The sequence below is a fragment of the Cyanistes caeruleus genome, chromosome 9 (assembly GCF_971803275.1).
Source record: "Cyanistes caeruleus chromosome 9, bCyaCae1.hap1.1, whole genome shotgun sequence".
Taxonomy (NCBI): domain Eukaryota; kingdom Metazoa; phylum Chordata; class Aves; order Passeriformes; family Paridae; genus Cyanistes; species Cyanistes caeruleus.
In genome coordinates, this window is record NC_141709.1 from 23,669,134 (window position 1) to 23,688,823 (window position 19,690).

At 40.6% G+C, this 19,690-nt stretch overlaps 2 protein-coding genes across 3 annotated transcripts in view; one reads left to right on the forward strand and one right to left on the reverse strand.

The window, feature by feature from the left end:
• EBNA1BP2 (EBNA1 binding protein 2) lies at window positions 1-4,883 on the reverse strand. Its single transcript, XM_086841414.1, has 9 exons — window positions 4,757-4,883; window positions 4,589-4,672; window positions 4,177-4,334; window positions 3,264-3,387; window positions 1,914-2,003; window positions 1,614-1,689; window positions 1,260-1,350; window positions 767-947; window positions 1-420 (listed from the first exon to the last, which is right to left on the reverse strand). The coding sequence occupies exons 1-9, from the start codon at window positions 4,841-4,843 to the stop codon at window positions 370-372; spliced, it is 942 nt and encodes a 313-aa protein (XP_086697540.1). The 5' UTR covers window positions 4,844-4,883; the 3' UTR covers window positions 1-369.
• The window catches only part of CFAP57 (cilia and flagella associated protein 57), a 23,251-nt gene continuing 8,405 nt past the window's right edge, over window positions 4,845-19,690 (forward strand). Inside the window, exons 1-15 of one of the 2 annotated variants that reach the window (XM_086841395.1) lie at window positions 4,845-5,085; window positions 5,160-5,476; window positions 6,706-6,989; window positions 7,158-7,323; window positions 8,292-8,444; window positions 9,404-9,543; window positions 10,208-10,373; window positions 10,780-10,893; window positions 11,380-11,592; window positions 12,219-12,392; window positions 13,620-13,781; window positions 14,221-14,376; window positions 16,459-16,552; window positions 17,213-17,403; window positions 18,424-18,597. In XM_086841395.1, coding sequence (XP_086697521.1) covers window positions 4,929-5,085; window positions 5,160-5,476; window positions 6,706-6,989; window positions 7,158-7,323; window positions 8,292-8,444; window positions 9,404-9,543; window positions 10,208-10,373; window positions 10,780-10,893; window positions 11,380-11,592; window positions 12,219-12,392; window positions 13,620-13,781; window positions 14,221-14,376; window positions 16,459-16,552; window positions 17,213-17,403; window positions 18,424-18,597 — 2,661 coding nt within the window. In that variant the 5' untranslated portion in view covers window positions 4,845-4,928. The remainder of the gene's footprint in view (window positions 5,086-5,159; window positions 5,477-6,705; window positions 6,990-7,157; window positions 7,324-8,291; window positions 8,445-9,403; window positions 9,544-10,207; window positions 10,374-10,779; window positions 10,894-11,379; window positions 11,593-12,218; window positions 12,393-13,619; window positions 13,782-14,220; window positions 14,377-16,458; window positions 16,553-17,212; window positions 17,404-18,423; window positions 18,598-19,690) is intronic. The other variant, XM_086841396.1, reaches the window with a different exon arrangement.

A 19,690-nucleotide genomic window follows, 5' to 3' on the forward strand; every position in this document is an offset into this window, starting at 1 on the left:
AAGCTTCAGACTTCTTTTTTTTGTATCAGCAATATGACCCAGAACTCAAGGTCACCAACTTCATCTTAACAGCAGTGGTAGAAAAAGCTGGCTTCAGCCACCCCATTGAACACCTAAACATGAGTTACACATAGTTCTGTGCAAACCATTTAATGCGTGCACACACACCAAAGGTTTAAGTAGAAAACAATCCTTCAACAAAACACACAGTAAGAAGAAATTAGTGATAAGGCACTGGTTTCCACTGGCTTTTTTTTCCTTGCTGCTGCAAAGCATCCAGCTTGCTCCACAGTTAGCTGCTTGATGACAGCAGAAACACATCTTGCAACACAAAGAAACACAGGAACCTCACTGTGCAGCACAGTTCTCTCAGCGGGCTCGGTTCTTCATTTTCTGCCTTGCTCTCTTTCCAGGTCTCTTCTGCAAAAAAAAGGACAGATTCAGATCTTTATTTTCATGTTCTCCGTCTTTGTTCCAGCTCTATAGCTTGGGGAGGATACCAAGGAGAGTGTATTTGTCGGAACATCTGGAGAGGGAGGTTTTGGCACACAGGTAGCAAACAGCACTTTTTAACTCCCCTTCTTATTTTCCTGCTGATACCAAACCACTGTCCCCAACTCTGTTAGTAACTCTATTATGCTTAGCTCCCAAAGACAGGCATCACTTCCAGATGCTGGAGGCACCCATCATGCACTCGTCTCTTCCTGCCAGACATGGCCTGGCTTCCTAGCCAACCAGGATCACTTTCACGCAACATTTTACTTACATTAAGGGCTTTTTTGCCTCCTTTCCCTCCTTTTCCTCCTTTTCCTGGGCCTTTGTTGTGAGCCACTTTTGACTGGAAGCTGGATACGTCATTAAAACTCTCCTTTGTGTTCCACTTTGAGCCCTTCTTCTTCCCACCAAAACCAAACTTTTGATTTTTGTATCGTCTTTTGGCATTTGGCCTGAAAAACAACCAACCAACATCACTGCCTACATTCCTTGTTTCAGAAAGCTCTCAAGACACACATATGTATCTTCATGGTCTCCCATCAACCATCATAAACCTTCCCCCTCTTAACAAAGATGCAGAAATTAACACATTTCAGTTTCTATTTAATTTTGGCCATAGTTTTCTTCTCTTTGGAGACAGAAAGCCACCTTGGACTTACTTTAACACTAAACAGAACAGTTTTCTTGTTTCTCAAAACTATCCTCTAAAAACACTGAAAAAATCAGACATCCTGTGTTTAACTATCTTTTGTTTCTGGTCTCACCCCTTCTTTGTCCGTTGACTTGCACTGCCTTTTTTATTCCCTTGTGACGATGTCTGCTCTTCATCCAGAAAGTCCAGCTTGTCAGAGAGACCTGCAAGAATGAAGACATCACACAGCTACACCTCAGAAGATACAGATTTTCAGTCTAAGCACATAATAACAACAGGTCACCCTTACTGAAGAACAGCTGCCTGGGTGGCTTTTCACTGCCACTGGCACACAATTCTGCACAGCAGCAGCTTTCCGACCTCAAGGCCCAGAACTACAGACACAGTGACCACATCACACTGCCCTACACTGCTCACACACCACTGCTGCCCTTACACAATTGCTCTTTTAGACAAGCTGACTTACCCTTCTGGTATTTCTTGACTGCATTCAACATATTTTTCTTCTCCTTTTGTCTCCTCTGCAGAATCTCAACTTGCACCTGAGTTTAGAAGCAGAATGTTAGCGTTGTTCCTTGCAGTGTCCCATAAATTTTTTTAAGGTATCCTATCTGTTTGGTTTTCCTTTAGAGCAGCTAGCCAGAAGACTAGACAGATTCTGTGTGTTCTAGTCAGACTCCCATGGTCTCACTTTTCCAGCTCCCCTCTCAGGCTCTAAATTCTTGTCCCAAACCCTTTTGCACATGTCCCTTTTGTAGCTCCTCACCTTCTTGCCGTATTTTCTCATTGCACGGAGTTGTTTTGCTTTCTCAGACCTTTCCATTGCTTCCTGTTTAGTCTTAAGTTTCTGTCGAATCTAATTAGGGAATAGAAAAAACAAAATCAGTACCACAAAAGAAAAAAAGATAATTTTATAATTTCTGTACAGTCCTGAAGTGAATATTTGTGAACTATCTGTGAGTGTAAAAAAGAAAACATCTCTCAATCAGATAATGCCTATAAGGCATACCATCCTTTCAGCTCAAGGAACAATTATTATAGAAATTCCTGAACTTATCTATAGCCAAAATCTGCCTAAAAAGACAAAATTCACACAAGAGAGAAGACAAAGCCTTATAATGGGCTCTAATGGAACTGAGAGAACCTTGTCCATCTATCTGGGTGTATAGAGAAGACTTAACAGTTCCTTTCTTGTCATTATTAAAAGTAAAGCAGTGAAGAAAAATCAACAATCCTATAAAAAACATGTTTTCTGTTCCCTCCTTGCTCACAAACATTTTTATAAGGATGCTGCCTTATGAAAAATCACAAAGATTTCAACATGGATCTACATGATTCAGTCTAGTGACTGCAATAGGAGATAAAAACTGTTTCAAATGGAAGCAGCAAAAGAACAGAGTCGTAATGTGCAGGACTGACTTAAGGTTTAGTATGAGCTAATTATCATTCTTCATCTTATCTAGAAAAGTTCCATCAGAAAGCAAAAAAGTAACTCAATGATAAACGAACCTTCAAACTAGACTCCAGCTCATGTTTGTTTAATTTATACAAGGTAGACTTTTTTCCAAATCTAAATAAAAAAATAGAGTTCCATTTTGAACAAATACTACTGTCAAGAAGGGAATGTGTGAAAGTCTTCCTACACCAATCTAATTTTCTATCCAAAACAGAGTCATTCAATAACATATGGTTTAAAATCATAGAAAATCAGAACAAACTAACAATAAACAAAACGTGATACCTAAATAGGAAAAGAAGGATTGCATTAAAACCACAGTTTTATGACAAAGAGCAAAAACACAGGCAACTTTACATCCACTGTTACACATATTAAGAAAAAAATCTCCCTTTTTAATATTAAACAATAATATTCAGGACAAAGCATAAGTCATGTTTTTCTACTTTATCATCCAACCTGGTATAAAAATCCCCATATTACATCAAAATACCTAAACAAAAAGAAATCTTCTGTCACAAAGTTTCTAACCGAATCATTGTCACAGGAATCGAAAAAGAGATGAAGGTCAGTACTCACACATCACACCTTAAATTTAATCCCTACCACAGGCTAAAACACACTCATTACACAGGAAAGAAAGACATTCATTGCACATACCTTCTGCATCTGTTGGTCTGATTTGGCCATCTCTGCAAAGTAATCATCCGGCCTCCTCGTAGGAACCTGGAGCTTATGCAGCCTAGGGAGGGCTTCCAGGACAGCTGCCTGTGCCTGCCGGTAGCTGGGAGAGAGCACAGCACCAGCTGTCACCAGCCCTGCCACCACATCAGCTGGCACTGCACCAGCCCTGCCACTGCACCAGCCCTGTCACTGCACCAGCCCTGTCACTGCACCAGCTGTCACCAGCCTTGCCACCACATCAGCTGGCACTGCACCAGCCCTGCCACTGCACCAGCCCTGCCACTGCACCAGCCCTGTCACTGCATATCGGGCACCTCACAGTGCTGACACAAACTGCTCACCCAATCAGGCTGATATAGGGATCTAGCCAGCATTGGTCTGGAATTATATCAATTATATCAACATTCTGTGCACATCCAGTGCTACTGAAAGCAGCTTAGGTGCCAATACAGTATTAATCTTTACATCTTGCACATATACATTTATCTTATTTCCAGTTATAGATTTTTTTTAATATTAGAATATAAAAGGCAAAGCAAAACAAGAGAAATGTAAGAGCACCACAACAAAACCACAAACTAAAATCTGTATCTTGTGTTAAAGCGTTAGTCCTGCTGTCAGGGAGCTTTTAAAATAAACTTCTCAGCAAAGAATGAAGTCTGCTGTGAAGAGGAAAATTATTTATTTTCAGTGACACAGCAGTTAAATATACTATCACTAATTTGTAGTTATTTTGGAAAATATTCAGAGCCATCAAATGTAAAATAACATGGCCCAAGAATACCACAGTGACCACCAGTGTAGCAGTCTGTAGCACAATGGTGAAGCATAACTCCAAAACCGCAGCAACACACTGGGACACTACATGAAATCTCTTTTTGACACTTACAAACTCATCTCTCTCTGGAAATCATTCTCAGGGTCAACAGCATCAGACGTAGAAGCGCTCTGAGAAACGGGGTCCGCGACCGGGCCCAGAGTCACGTCCAGCCTTTCCACCCATGCGAGCTGCTTCCTGAATTCGGCCAGGCACTGCTTCAGGCCGTCCTGTGAAAGGAGCACAGCTCAGCACGGCTCAGCAGAGCTCAGCACGGACTGATCCGCACGGCTGGCCCGCCCAGTGTCCAGTCACACCGCGGGCTGCCCCTCGGGGACCCAGCCGAACCCCGCCGGCAGCGCGGAGCACCGCAGCCCTCCCGGCCCCGACCCCCGCGGCCCAGCCGTGCCTCCTGGCCCTGCACCCAGCGCTGGGGCCGCGAGTCTGGCCCGGGGTTTTCCCGGCCCCCGCATTCGCCACTCACCGTGTCATTGCGCCGCTTCGGCCGCTCCTCCAGCACCACGTTGAGCCCCGGCTTCAGCGCGCCCCTCGCGAAGGCCTCCTGGAGCTGTGAGGAGAGTTCGGTCAGTCCGCGCCGCCGGCACCGGGCGGCCTTTCCTCACCGGCCTCGCCACCGCGGCCACGGGCTCACCTCCGAGTCCGAGAGAGAGGAATCCTCCGAGTCCGAGCCGGAGTCCGAGAAGGACCCACGCCGCGCCACCGCCATCGCCATCGCCATCGCCGCCGCCGCTTCCGGCCGCGTGCGGCGCCGCTTCCGGGGCCGCCGGGGCCGCGGTCACCACGGCGACAGCGGCAGCGGCAGCATGGCGGGGGCGGCCGTGCTGCCCGTGGCCGTGTTCGGCTGCCGGCCGCGGGTGGCCGGCGGTGTCTGCTTCCTGGAGGAGCGGGTGGTGCTGCACGCCGCGGGGGCGGGCTGCCTGCGGCTGCACCTCGAGCACAAGTGGCACAACTTCATCCCAGGTGGCACCGAGCCCGGTCCCGACCCTAACCCCGGTCCCCGCTCCGGCCCGCCCTGACCGCTCTGCTCCCCGCAGGCACGGAGAAGAGCCGGGGCGTGCAGGCGCTGGCCGTCAGCCCCAACCGGCGGTTCCTGGCGCTGTCGGAGGCGGCGGGGGAGCAGCCGGTGCTGGCGGTCTATGAGCTGACGGCGGAGCGGGCCCAGCGGCGGAGGGTGCTGGCCGCCGAGGAGCTGCCGGCGCGGCAGGCGGTGTCCCTCGCCTTCTCTCCCGACAGCCGGTTCCTGGCGGCCGCCACGGCCCCCCCCGAGGGGCACCTCACCTGCTGGCTCTGGGAGAAGCAGCAGCTGGCGGCGACCGTCCGCGTCCAGGCCGCGGGCGACGGTCCCTGCCAGGTAACAGCTCCAGCTCCGCCTGTTCAGAACTTGCAAACCCGAGCTGCGGCAGTCCCTGCGGCTCGTTAGTAACACTCTCGTTCGCAGCTGACTGGTTCTTCGAGAGCATACTTCACTTTTCAAAAAGTGGATGAAACGATCAAACTTTAGTTCAACAAGTAGCAGGTGCGAGGTTGGACGTACGTTCGTCCTTCAGCACATGTGCACAGTGCATTTTCCCATGGCCACATGGCTTTTATCCACGGCAAGAGGAGGAGAGGGCTCCACACTGTGTATTTCATACAGTTTCTCTCACCTTTCTTGACATCTGCTGATGGCCTCGCTTGGCAGCAGGATGCTAGGCTAAATGAGGTTTTGCACTGACCCATAATGGACATTTTCATGCCTGTATCTGTTGTATCACATGAGATCTATGTTGTGGGACCAGTATAACAGGCCAGTGAGTGTGCAATCTGTCCTTTGTCTCCCTGCAAAAGCACACACTAAATATGTGGGCTGTGCTCAGTAGTTGTAACATGCTTGGAAGCTCTCAGTGCACCTTTTCCTTTCTGAAGTCTTCTGAGTTCAGACTGGAGAAGAGTGGCTAGGAGCGGGTTGATGGCACACAAATGATTTTTGCATCCAGCTTTGGCTGCCCCTTTTAGATTCTTTCATGCAGGGATACTGGTACAGCTACAAGCAGAGGTTGGCTGAACTACTGAATCTATGAGCTCAGTTCCTAAAGAGAGGGGGGAGTGTAAAGACTCTGGCTGTCTGAAGTCCCATTAAGCATAAAAAATTACTTCAAACTACCCCTCCTATCCTTCATGTTGACTATTGAGATGGCTATTCCATAATTTTCACAAATAAACACCTAATTATGTGAATTCATCTGCATACTGTTTGCCTGAAATACAGGAATACAGAACTTATTCCTGGACTTTTGAGAACAATTGGTCCCACTTTTCAGGAGGCTTGCTACTGGAAAAAATTGTTAATCAGTAGTAAAGAGGTATTCTGGCCTTACTTTTGTGATTTAATTTTGATAGACGTGCTTTTGAAAGGGGGAAAACTGCAGTATGTAGTTATGGTGGCTAATCCTTACTCTCTTTGGTATTCCTGTATGTTTCTATGAACCATCTTTGTTTGTTTTCCTGTATCTGGTATAGAAACTCTTCAGAACAGGTATAATATTTACTTATTTGTGAACATAGTTGAAAAAAATACCTCCTCTCTTTTTTGTTCCATAGGTGAGCTTTAATCCTCAAGACAATACACAGGTTTGTATCACTGGAAATGGCTTTTTTAAACTTTTCAAATACAGTGAAGGATATTTAAAGCAGATGAATTTACAAAGGGGAGAGCCAGAAAACTACTTGTGCCATGCCTGGCTGTCTGAGGAGGAAGTTATATGTGGCACTGACACAGGCAAACTTAGCTTGTTTGAAACTGGAGAGCTGAACTGGGAGACAAGTTTGGAGTACAGAAAGCCACCCAGGGAACTAGGAGATACAACAACAGAAGAATATGAGAGGTAAATTTGTTTAATATTATTAGTAATAATTCCATGCTTTTGCCTACAGATTAGTTACTTCCTTCTTGTCTGGTTTATCATATCGATTGCTGCTTAGCATTTTTTGATTTGTGCTTCTTTATTTTTAAGTCTTTATGCATTTCCTAATTGCATTTCTGGTGTTTCTAGTGGACTGGCCTTTGAAGATAATGGTTTACAACAGCATTCTTTGCCTCAAATATCTGCAGTTGCAGCATATTCCAAAGGTTTTGCATGTTCACCCAGCCCAGGAGTTGTTCTTCTGTTTGAGAAGACTAAGGAAAAGGAAGTCTATGAGGAGAGTCAAGAAGTCTGGGTAAGGAGGAAAAAAGCTTTTATAAGCAATTATGCAGCAGAAGCATGTTTAGAGAACTGTGAGTGTTCTTGATTCAGTTATTAATATTTTTTTGCATACTGCTAAATTGCATTGTAAGGATTAGGTAACTGGTGATGTCAAAAGGAGTTGCCAAAGGTTACAATGAAGGTCAGTGCCTGATGACCTTTTGCAAGATAGTTTTGTATGCTCCCCAAATATAAAATGTGCTTTGAGGCTGCTAAACTTCAAAAAAGCCTTTAAGAAGCTTTTCTTTGTGGAGACTTTTGGGACTAAGAGGTAGTTTACATCATTGAAAACTTGGCTGATTGTTTTTTTCCAAGCAGAAGCTTTTTTCCCCTCAGGTATTTATTAGAGCTGTGATGAGACCTGTGCATTCTTAAATAATCCTTCTAACTGTTCTATGGCAAACTGTATGCATTGACCTACTGAAATCTCTGGATAAGAACATTTAACTCTAATGAGCTGGTCAAGACTTCATACTCTCATTCTAAAAGGTCAGATCTTCCCTATGCATGAGACCCTATAAGACTTATCTACCTTAGTAATACATTACAAAGACTTTTTCTGAAATCGAAATTTTTAAGCAGTTTGCATTCTGACACTTGCTAGGTTTTTTCTTGATATTTTTCTACTACCATTTTAATTCTTGTTTAGCGCAGTACTTCAGATTACTGAAATCTCCCCTGATACTTTATTTCAGCTGTAATGTTACAGATACCATTGGGTTGTCCTCTTGTACTCTATTCTCCTGCCTTGTAATGTAATGTGTTATGTGTAATATAATGTGTATGTGTAAACCTAGTAATGTGCTATTAAATATCCAAATTGTCCTGCTGATATGATGTACGTGCTTGTTAGAGGAGCATTATAACAAAAGTTTGTGTGTGCATGCCTACTACCAAAACATGGAAACCTGGCACAACCCATGGGATGCCTTTCTTGTGCAGCTTCCTCAGGACCTGTTCAGCACCGAGCCAAAAAAGTCATGCAGACAGGACATCACATGTATATGCTTCAGCCCCTCTGAGGAAACGATGGTCGTTAGCACAAATAAAAATCAGCTCTACATGTTTTCTATGTTCTCCACCAAACTTGTAAGGGTAAGTGCAGTTCAGTCCCATTCCACAGCTTTCATGTCCAGTATTGTAATGATACAGGCTAACCAGTGTTGTTTTATATGATGCATTCTCATTAAATCCTTCAAATGAACCCTTAAAGCTCAAGGTACAAAGTGTGCTTCTCTGAGGGCAGTATTTCCGTAGCCCCTTGCTCCAAGCATCCCTCCCTGTGAATACCTGATGCTAATCAGAAGAATCATAGAGGACTCTTAAGACCATTTAGGGGTGCCTGTTACTGCTGAACCACTTCACTGAGGCTTTAACTGGGATATCCTCAATGTAACTGTGTGGTCCATGCTCCACTGTAATATGCAAAAACTTTATTGCAATGATAAAGCTGGAACAGCCATGGGAAACTCATTTGACTCTGAGACAGTTGTTGAAGTCCTAGTTAGAAGTGAAAACTTCCTGTGAAATACAAACATAATGAAAAACCTTCCCTACTCTGAATTATCATGAAATAGACTTACATGGAATATAGTACCTAACCTGTCTACAGACATACAGAAAGATCTTTACAGGAAGAGGGATTGTAGTTAGGGGCTACAGAAATACTGCCCTCAGAGAAGCTTGACTTTGATTTTATTTATAAAAACTTGACTTTTTTTTAAAATATCTACATGACCAGAAGGTATTAACTGAATTCTTGCAGGTCCAGTTTTATTTATTTATCTAACTTTCCTTTTTTATATACCTGCAATTACATTCTGTTCTCACTGCTCTGCTCTGCACCACTTTCTTGATTATTAATTAAAAATTTAAAACCATCATTGTCAGGTTTTTAACATTGTTATGTTCAGACCAGTGCAGCAAAAGAATTAAGTGGTTCCCTCAAATCTATTCTACAACTGTATCCAAAGACCCATGATAGATTATTTTTATCTGACTTACTGCCTGCAATGAAATATTTGTGATTTCTTAATGTTCTCATTCCTTCTCAGGAGAAGACATCTCATTTTGCATATATGAATTTCCCATTGCATTCTAATTCAATCACTGGTCTGGACATGTGTATTTGGAAACCCATTCTTGCTACGTGTTCCCTGGATAGATCTGTCCGCATCTGGAATTACAAGACGAAGTAATGAGTTGTTTGTATTTGTTATTGCTTTTTTGTATATTGTGTTTAGGAGACAGCAGCAGCAGCAATCTCATATGAATGAGAGTGCTGTTGTGGTAAAATTCTTGTGTGGTGTGTGATGTAAATGGTATTACTTACATATTTGGGGAGTTTGAATATGCAGTGCCTTTAAAACTGGTGCCAAAAGAATACAAACCTTTTCTATTAAGCTATTTTGGTGTCAAACTTCTTGTGTTTTGGAAAAAACTCTTTCATTCAGCTTTGTCTTAAGATACTGTTATCCCACATCCTGCTTCTTAGGCATAGTTCTTAAACAAAATTACTCCAGCTCTTGAGGTTCCCTGGAGGCAAAAACAAATCTCAAGAGATGTTTGTGTAGGATTGCGATCAGCAATTCATTTACCTTCTTCATTATATTACAGTAACAAGGATTTGCTCTTGCACCTTCCACACCTTCTCTGTGAACCAGAAAGTCAAATTTGCTTTTGTTTCCTGTAACATCTCTGTGATCATTACGTAACTGAATAACAAAACACTTCCTCCAGGACAAGGCAGAGTTAGGTTTTTTAGCTGCAGGTTTCCTTGCTGGGCCAGATAATATCCTGTCAAGTGTGCAGTGGGGAGTTTGTCCTATTCCATACTGCTCAACAGTTTTCTCTTTCAGCAATTTGGAACTATGTAAGGAATATCAGGAGGAGGCACACACAGTATCACTTCATCCCACTGGCCTTTTCTGTTTGGTTGGGTTTTCTGACAAACTACGATTTGTAAGTCTGCTGTATGAGGACATGAATGTTTTCAAGGAGTTTCCTGTGAAAAAGTGTAGAGAGGTAAGGAGTGGTGCAAAAATGAAACTGGGGAGTTATGGGGAGCAGAGTGGTGAAGAACATGACAGAAAATAAAAACTTCTCCAATACATCCTAGTAGGATATAGGATGTCATGTATCAAAGCTTAGAGAAATTGATTCTAACTATTGGAGAACAGACCCAGAAGCTGATGTGTAAGTGTGGACCTGGGAAGCAGCAGAATGGATAATTTGCTCAGAAATAATCCAGAACTGAATTTTACAGGGGAAAGGGGAAAGCATTGATTAAGAAAACTGAAAGTGGCTAATTATGTCATGGATTTTTCTTTTCATGCAACAATTTGATATTAAAGGATGCAGTTGAAATTCAATACATGGATGTTTTTATCCATTCCATCTACAGTAATGGGTGGTTATGTTCTTTTTGTAGTGCTCATTCAGTAACGGAGGCCATCTTTTTGCTGCAGTTAATGGAAATGTGATTCAAATTTATTCCAGCATCACCTTTGAGAATATTACTAATCTGAAAGGACATACTGGGAAGGTTAGTAAACAAATCTTATACAGTACAACTTATTAATGTATTAACTAGTTGATAAGATGCATTTTGAAGAGGTAAAATACAATTTTGGATCTTTAGATGGCTCCAAAAACTAAAAACAGAAATAGAAAACTCCATTTTCATTGTTTAGAAGGCAAAATTCTCATGCACTAGATACATCAGAAAAGTCTGCCCTTAAATTGGAGGTGAACAACTGGCAGCTGGCTGAACAAAATAAAATATCCCAGTAATAGATTTTAAAATTAAAATTACTCCATATTGAGATGATAGTGTGTTCATAAAGTACTTCTTACTGGTTTTGGTTTTTTCTAATGCTAAAATATAATTGGTTGAGGAACATCTGGAGGTTTTTCAGTAAGACTTTGAAGTATCATTCTGAAGTTGTCATGCCTTTACCAGTGCAATGACTCCATGCTGTATGTCTGTAATCTAAACATCAAGCTCCTTGGTGTGTTTTGCTTTTGCCAGGTACATGCAATTAAATGGAGTGCAGATGACACTAAATTTGTCTCCTGTGACACACATGGTGCTGTGTATGAGTGGAATTTGTTGACAGGTAAAAAGGTGTCAGAGTGTGTGCTCAAGACCTGCATCTACAGCAGCATTTCCCTGACTTATGATGCCAAAATTATCTTTGCTGTTGGATCTGACCAAACTCTCAAAGAAATTTCAGAGTCTTCGGTGAGCTAACAAACACTCTAGGATTTTGCTACATTCTCTGGGGACAGTACTGGTGCTTTGCTTTCCTTAGCATCCATTTGGTAAATAGGAATCAGTCTTGTTTTGAAAGCTGTGATATTACTGACACTTTTGTGTTCTTATGTCCTTTACAATGAAACCTGAGATTTTGTTGTAGTTTTATATTTTAATAATTTTCCTTGGATTTACCTAGAAATCTTCTCATCCAGCTAACAAACTAACTAGGCAATATTGTTCTGCTGAAATACAAACATCTACCACTTGTATCTACATGCAATTTTTTCCAGGAAAGTAAAATGTGTGTGATAACCATTACATCTTCTAGATCACACATCAGTTTGGCTTGAAATTTTAATAATGGTAACTATAAGAAATTCAGGAATTTTATATCTAAATATTTATTAATATTTAGGACTTCACTTCTAAAATAATTTCTTTTTGAGGTATAAAACAATGCTAAATACTGTAATTCTATAGGCATATAGGTTCTTTTAACTATAACTTTACATGCTGCAGGCAGAGATCTAACAATTGCTTGTGCAATACACAATCAAATACTTAATGTGAGGGTTTTGTGTGGTGGTTTGTGCTGTTGGTTTATGTTTTAGATCCAGCATGAAGTACCTGCTTATGATGTTGTTTATACGACTGTCGCTGTCTCTCGTTCTGGGCGCTTGATATTTGTTGGTACATCCCTGGGGACAATTCGAGCTATGAAGTACCCATTAACTCTGAAGAAGGATTTCACTGAGTACCAGGCCCATGCAGGTGCTGTTACAAAGGTAGCACAGAGTTTTTTCTTTTCCCTGTGGTGCCAGCTGCACAAAGCTCCTTTAGGGCTGATTCTCCTTCTCAATTCATAGCAAAATATGTTAAGGCTGAGTCTGCACATGGAGAATGAATATTGCAGCATTCATAGGAGTTCTGTCTCTAGATATGTCAGGGAATAAGCTGTTGGCTGAAAAGTGGCTTGCACCAGATTACAAAACATGGCACATTAGATGGAGAACTTTGATACAGCTCCTTCTGGAAAGAGGAAGGTAATTTTGTCCTAGAATTATTTAGGTTGGAAAAGAGCTTTTAGGTGATCAAGTGTAACTGTTAACCCAGCACTGCCAAGACCACAGTAAATCATGTCCTCAAGCACCACATCTACATATCTCTTAAATATCTCCAGGGATGGTGACTGCACCACTTTCAGTTGTAGAGGGGCATCACATTTGCCCATTTCCAGACAGCTGAGACTTCTCTGCTGAGCCAGTATTGCTGCCAAATACTGAAAGAGCTCAGAGAGCACTTCTGACAGATCCCTCAGTGGGCTTTGGTAGGTCCCCATTCTCCAGGAAGCCACATGTTCTGTGCTGTTAAAACTGGCCATAATTTTTGTGTTTTAATTATCACTGTCAAATGCAGCACCTTGACTTATCCCTGCACAGTCCAACATTAGAATATGAACTTCAGTTACTGTAACTCTACTTTCACCTCAGTTGCAAGATGTATCAGCTCCCAGGTACTCTATGCCAGATCAGGCAGCCACAGGAGGTCTGGAGGAGGTGACAGCATTTACTAAGACATAGTTCTTGGTGAGCTTAGTTGTAGTTTCAAAAGGAAACATTTAGCCATCTGTTGCACATGCAACTTTGCAAAAGAAAAACACTAGAGACCTTCAGAATTGTCATATAAACTGCCTGTCTGTGCTATAATTGTCTAGAAGGTCTTTTCTGTTTCAGGTTTTTAAAAATCTTCCTATGGCTTTGAGACCAGAAGCAGATCCAGTGTCTACACATATTTTTTCCCTTCCCTTTGTTGCTTCAGCTGGGGTGGAACAGGAGTAGGAGACAGAGTCAAAATGTTGGTAGTAGAACTGTGTTATTAATTTCCACTGTTGACTTTCTGGGGTAGAAATGAAGAGAGTATGTGGGTGGGGAGAAAAATGGGGTGTAAAATAAAAAACTGTTTCTCCATTCTTCCATGTCTCATCTATTATTTTATTGTCTCTTCTTTCTAAGATGACAGTAACAAGTGATGACCAGTTTCTACTGACTGCCTCAGAGGATGGCTGTGTATTTATCTGGAAAGTGCATGATAAAGAAGGTGGGGGAGTGAAAGGAGAACAGGAACTTGAGTATGCTGAGGAAGTGTTGATCATGAAATCAGATATAGATGAGAAGGTAGGAGGAGAAGAAACTTGTGAACATAAACCATGGGATTTCTGTGATTTGCATTTGCATAATGCTTGTTACCAGTCCTATATGGCTTGCATGGCTTTGGTCAAAGAGGTTACAGCAAGTTGCTGCAGTGGCTTTTTAATACACAAACAGCATTGTGCAAAGAGCAAGGTGTGGAGAAAGGTTTAGATTTTTCTCTAATACTTTCCCAAATCTCTTGGGGAGAAATAAAACACTTTTAATGGAGTAGAGAAGTCAGAAGATGCATTTCTATAAACCGTCTTTTAAGACAGCAAAGGAACTTCACTTCTAGAACTTCTTGGTTGTCTGTCTGAAGATGCTCTGTAAAAGCTGTTCATGTAAATAAAACATCCTTAACAAGCTGATGCTAATGGCAAATATTCTCTCTCTTAAGATTGTTTTCTCATCCATGTCCTAACAGAGTCAGGCAATACTAGACCTGCAGATTTGTGTGAGAGATCTACAGACAGAAAGTGATTATGAGCTACGTCTCAAAGACATGTACTGTGAAGGAAAAATAAAATCATTGGAAGAGAATTTCACTTGGGAAATAGACTCCCTTATAACTAAACACCAGGTATGATTCATGCTGCAGAACCAAATACTAAAAAATCTTTCACTGAAGAGTTGAATTCAAGCTTGCATTACATATGTAGAAATGCCATACAGCATCTGAAATCATTCCTTTCCAGTTTAACATGTTCTTAATATTTATAAAGCATGAAACTACCTTTGAGTCAAGAATCTTATAGGTACAAGGGGATGCAAGAGCTCTCCTAGGTAGCCTGTAAGTATCTTCACATAAAACCAGCACAAAAAATAGTGCCTGAGACCAAGGATCAGTAGTAGAAATGGTACTGTGCCTTAAAAGCTCCTTTCCATGTAAGGTTTCAGCTGCTGCAGGATCTAACAATTATCCTCCTATGCTGCCTTCTTTATGTCCTGTCTACTTAGATTTTTAAGAACATCTGCTGAGGTTTCTTGTATATTTTTTGAAAATAAAAGTAAAATATATTCCCTGGATGTCTTCTGTTTGTGTGCTTATTGATTTATTTGTGGTCATGAAGCAGGACTACCATGAAAAGCAAAGGCTATGATAATTCTTCCCAGTGTCTTATTTATCTGTGTCTGATAATGCTATTTTGTCCATCTGTCTGGTGCACACACTGGATTTCTGACCTGTAATTCATTATATTTCTGGACTTCTTTTAGATGCAGAAGGCAAGGGATCCAGTAGTAATTTCTCTGGCAGTAAAACAACTGGATTATATATCACATGAATCAATCCTGTCAACCTCATGTTCTTTTTGAGGTTTTGGGTGAATATTGTCCTGCTCTAGTGATTTGTTACCACTTATTTTGTCAAGTTGTGCATAGTCCCTTCAAGCAGTATTTAATTTGACTCCACATAAAGGAGTTCAGTATGAAAGCTTGCCAAGTTACTTATTAGTTTCAGTATTTTACAGGTTTGCAATTTTCAAGTGCTCTTTTTATACCTCTTTTGTCTGTTTGCCCTACAATAGTTGTGTAGTAGCTTTTTTATATTCATTTTTGAGAAGGTTTAATAATTCATTTTAATGTTTTCATCAAGTATTTTTTTCAGACTCTTTGGCTTGTCTCATTGTGGGTTTTTTTTGTTTAAATTACTTGAGTTTTAACCTTTCTATTTTTCCAGTCTTTTGTAGAACCTAGCCTTGCACAAGAAATCCATTTAAATTCTTGTGGATTCCTCTACCTCTGTTTAATCTCTGCTGGGTTTTTTTCTGCAGTTCTTCAAGTCATTTGATAAGTAGTGCTTGGCTATAAAGTTATAATAATGTCAGCTACACTGAAAATTCTTTAGACTTGTGGATTATAGCCTTGCAAACAAAGGCCTTTGAAGGTGAATAAAAGTTCTCTAGGCAGGCAAGTTGTACTTCCTGTCCAAGTATCAGTACATGTTAAGATTAAACAGAATGACAACTTTAGACTTGGGGCTAACCTTTCTAGTTGAATCCATCAGACAAATGGAATATTTCTGCTTATGCAAGACCCATGCAGTTGCTGTGAGAAGAAAGTGAAAATATTGTAACTATGGTAGAATTCCTAGCATCTCTGGGAAATTTTTTAGCTGTTTTATTGTTCCAGTTCTTTGTGCTTTTTTAGAAGATTAAGTAATTTGTAGTGGCAGGCTGACATTCCAAGTGAATGGCATTTGAAATTCATTTGTGCTTAGGTTTATGTCATACTATGCAAATGTCAGCATTTTAGGTCCTCGAAGTTGCTTTAAGTGAGACAGGAAGCAGCTTGAACTTTAATATCTGGACAACAGTTTATGGAACTGCAAATTCTCCTCAAGCAGACATACATAAAGGAGTGGAGGCTTTTGTAGCTCACAAACTTTGCTTTTTAGATTAGAATCAGTACCTTGTATTATATGAGCCCTGTTTGCTGCTTTTCCTTAGCTTTCCTTAGCTTAACTTGCCAAACAAACTAATGTGGAAAACTAATGTGAGAAACCTTGTTTTAGTGACATATGGCATCTCAATTTTGGTGAGAGATTTCAAACACTTATCTGTTGTGTATGTATTCCTCACCAGAGGCAAGAGCACAAACAATTTAGACATTTCTTTGTCTAGTTTCAAATTAAAATGTATTGTTCTTATTTTTTTAATCCCAGATTTTGAAGGAAGAGAAAGAAAAACAGGAGCTACAACACCAGGTTCAACTGTCTGAGCTGATGGATAAACAGGCCAGGGAGGTGCAGCGGCTAGGTTAGACTATAACAAGTATTTGTAACTAGAAACTGGGGGAAATGCTTTACTGATGGCAAATGATGTGATGAGGAGGGATTACTAGAGTAGAGGTACAAAGAAAAATGGATGTATGTCATGTAGGTGTTTGGTGCAGACCAAATGGTTGTTTAAACTGCACCATACATGTATCTTAGAGGTTTGGTTCTTAAAATTAGTAATTTCTTCTTTTATTTTATGCACAGCTCACTGTGCAAGAGCAGTGCAGTCATTCAATTCAGCAAGGAGGTGCACACATCCTGGAAATACCTGGACTCCAGATTTGTAATCAAGATAAAAATACTGCAAATTAGTATTTACCAAAGACTCCCCCCATGAATGAGTCCATTCTCCATTACTCATACTTTGTAGCAGTTGAGCTTTCATCCAGCTCTGCCATGGTTGTCAACCCAAGGAAATGCCTAAATCAGGGTTGTCAATTAGTTGTCAATTTTGCATGGCTACAGAGTCTAAAGCCCCTGTATATCTGATGAAGAAAGTGACAAAATACTTCTACTTGTAATTTATTGCAACCAGCTGCCAAAAAGACAGTAAATAATAAGGTTGTGATAGCTGCAGAAGGATTGGATTCACTCATCTTTTCTATTAGTTTTATCCATTCTGTATGTTTCCTGTTAACAGAATCTGACAGTAGTCAGAAACTCTCGATGGCAAATGAGAAATACCAGGAGCTTCAGGTGAAATCCCAGAAGATGGAGGAGGAATATGAGAAACAATTGCACAATTTGGAGGAGAGCAAAACCAGGGCTTTGGCAGAGCTAAAAGAATATTATGAGAAAAAACTTAAAGATAAGTCTGTTCTGCTAGAAGAGGTAGGAAGCTTGATTTGCAGTTTGATTTGTTGACCAAATTTATCTTCAAGTGTGATAAAATGTTCTCTAGGACAGGAGAGGCTGGCATCTTCCATGCAAATCCTAATCTGCCTGTAACAATGAGAAAATATTTTGACAGGTAAAATAGTAATAAGGAAGACCCAGCTGAGTTATCAACTTTTTGGGGTTTCATACCTTGAGTAAGTTGCTAGGATTAATATTCTTGGGCTTTCTCAGCTTCACCTCCATTTCTCCTACATCCTAGAATTCCTGTTTATTAATGTGATTTAGATGATACATTTACAGTAATTGAAGAAAGAAAGATTCAATTATGTTGTTCTAGTGAAGAGATAACGTTTTAAAAATGGTGAATTACATTCCTGAGTCCTTGAGGTTCTTACCTGCATAATTTGGGGAACAAAGATAAATATCCTGAATACTTAAAAAACTCCTGCACATTGAGGTCAAAGACTTGGTTTGACAAAAGGCAGCCAGATAACCGATACTTACATATTTAGAGTTAGAAATCACCATTACTGTTTGCAGCCCTATGTTGCAATACCAATTTGAAAAGAATGTAGGAAGAGAGGCATACAGAGACTGAGGCAAACCTGGGTGCTTATTGCTCCTAATGCATCAGAAACAGCAATTTTAAAAGATCCTAAGTGATACTGGTTTGTGATTTCTTCAGCCAGAACAAGTTTGTTGATGTTAGTATTTAGGCCATATTCCTAACATAAAGCTTTCAAGTCTGAAGAATTATCAACCCCTGCCCCCCCCAAAAAAGCAAAAAACCCACCACCCCCAAAAAAACCCAAAAAAACCTCAATGTGTATGCTATCAGTTTCTAAAGTTACTTTAATCCACTAAAAAGTTATCTTAGCTGATACTGCTGCAATTGAATATTCCATTAAACATAGATTCTCCCAGGAGAAGCACAGTTACAAATAACATTTTATTTCTCTCCTTTATTGGTCTCTTACTCTTGCCTTCTCTAATGTTTGTTTTCCTTAACTGCAGGCAAAGGAGAAGATGAGGAAGCAGATTGAAGTACAAGTAGAAATGGAGAAACAAATTTATGAAGAGGGAGACAAGGAAATCTTGGAACTCAAAGACAACTATGAGAGACAGCTCTTGAAAGAAAAGGAGTCCAACATGCAACTGAAAGGAGAAATTGGAGTCATGAATAAAAGGGTATCTTTTATTTTATGCTAGTATCAGACCTGCACAAGAAGACCTATAACTTGAGGATTGAATGTGATTAACAGCATGTCAATTTAGTCCATTAATCTAGTCTGTAAATATGTGGCATTTCATATAAAAACAGTAGCCCGTTCTTAGCTTAGTTTGAATGTTTAGAGTATTTGGGCAGAAGAAGAAGCTCTCTGCTGACTGTATTGCTGGTATGATTAGAGATAGATGATAAAGGAGCTATGTTTTTATTAGTACACTTTCTCTGATCTGATAGTTTCAAGCTATAAATAATATTGTTCATCCTACGACAGGAAAGAAATGAAGTTTTAATTTTTCTAACACTGAATACTTTGCTTTATTAGTAAAATACTTCTATTGCTTCATTCAATGCAATAATCTGTGTTTTGTTCACATAATCTTTTTTTATTTGCTTTACTGGGATTTTTAAGGAGGCATAAAATATTTTACCTCTTTTATTGTCTAGGTACTGCATTTGCTTAAGGATGTTAGAGGGACTTTTTTTTTTGTTTTCTCCAGTATCTATCTGGAGACATAGAGGTTCTTTTCATACCCTCTAATATCGTGGTACTGTCTTTAATTTCTTTGTTTTTTAGACTTCAGGGATTTCTTCATGTGTCCTTACAATTTGTCCAGTGCCATTCATTGTTTCAAGTTTTCTTGGCTTTGCAGATCTTACTATTGAGGCAGGGATTTTGAGGGTGCCCAAGGGCCATGTACCATGCACCCTTCCAGTTTTCCATCTTTAGAGCGGTATTGCCTTCATCTTATAAGAATATTCCATGGATTGAGTACTATCTGCAGCTGATACTTAGGTATAATATCCATACCCTTCTTGCTGCTGGATGCAATTTGCTTCCTTCCTTCTAGTGCAGTAGAATACACAGAAAAAACAAAAATGGATACTAAACCCCCTTTTGAGTTAGAGGCGTTTAACAGATGTGCTGCTCCTTCATTACATCTTAATTTGATATTCTTTATCCCACACTGTCTACAAGGTATCCTACAGAATAGGAGGACCAAGCTGTGCACAGCATTTGGAGACTTTTAAGTTCTTACTAGTTTGCCTCTCTAG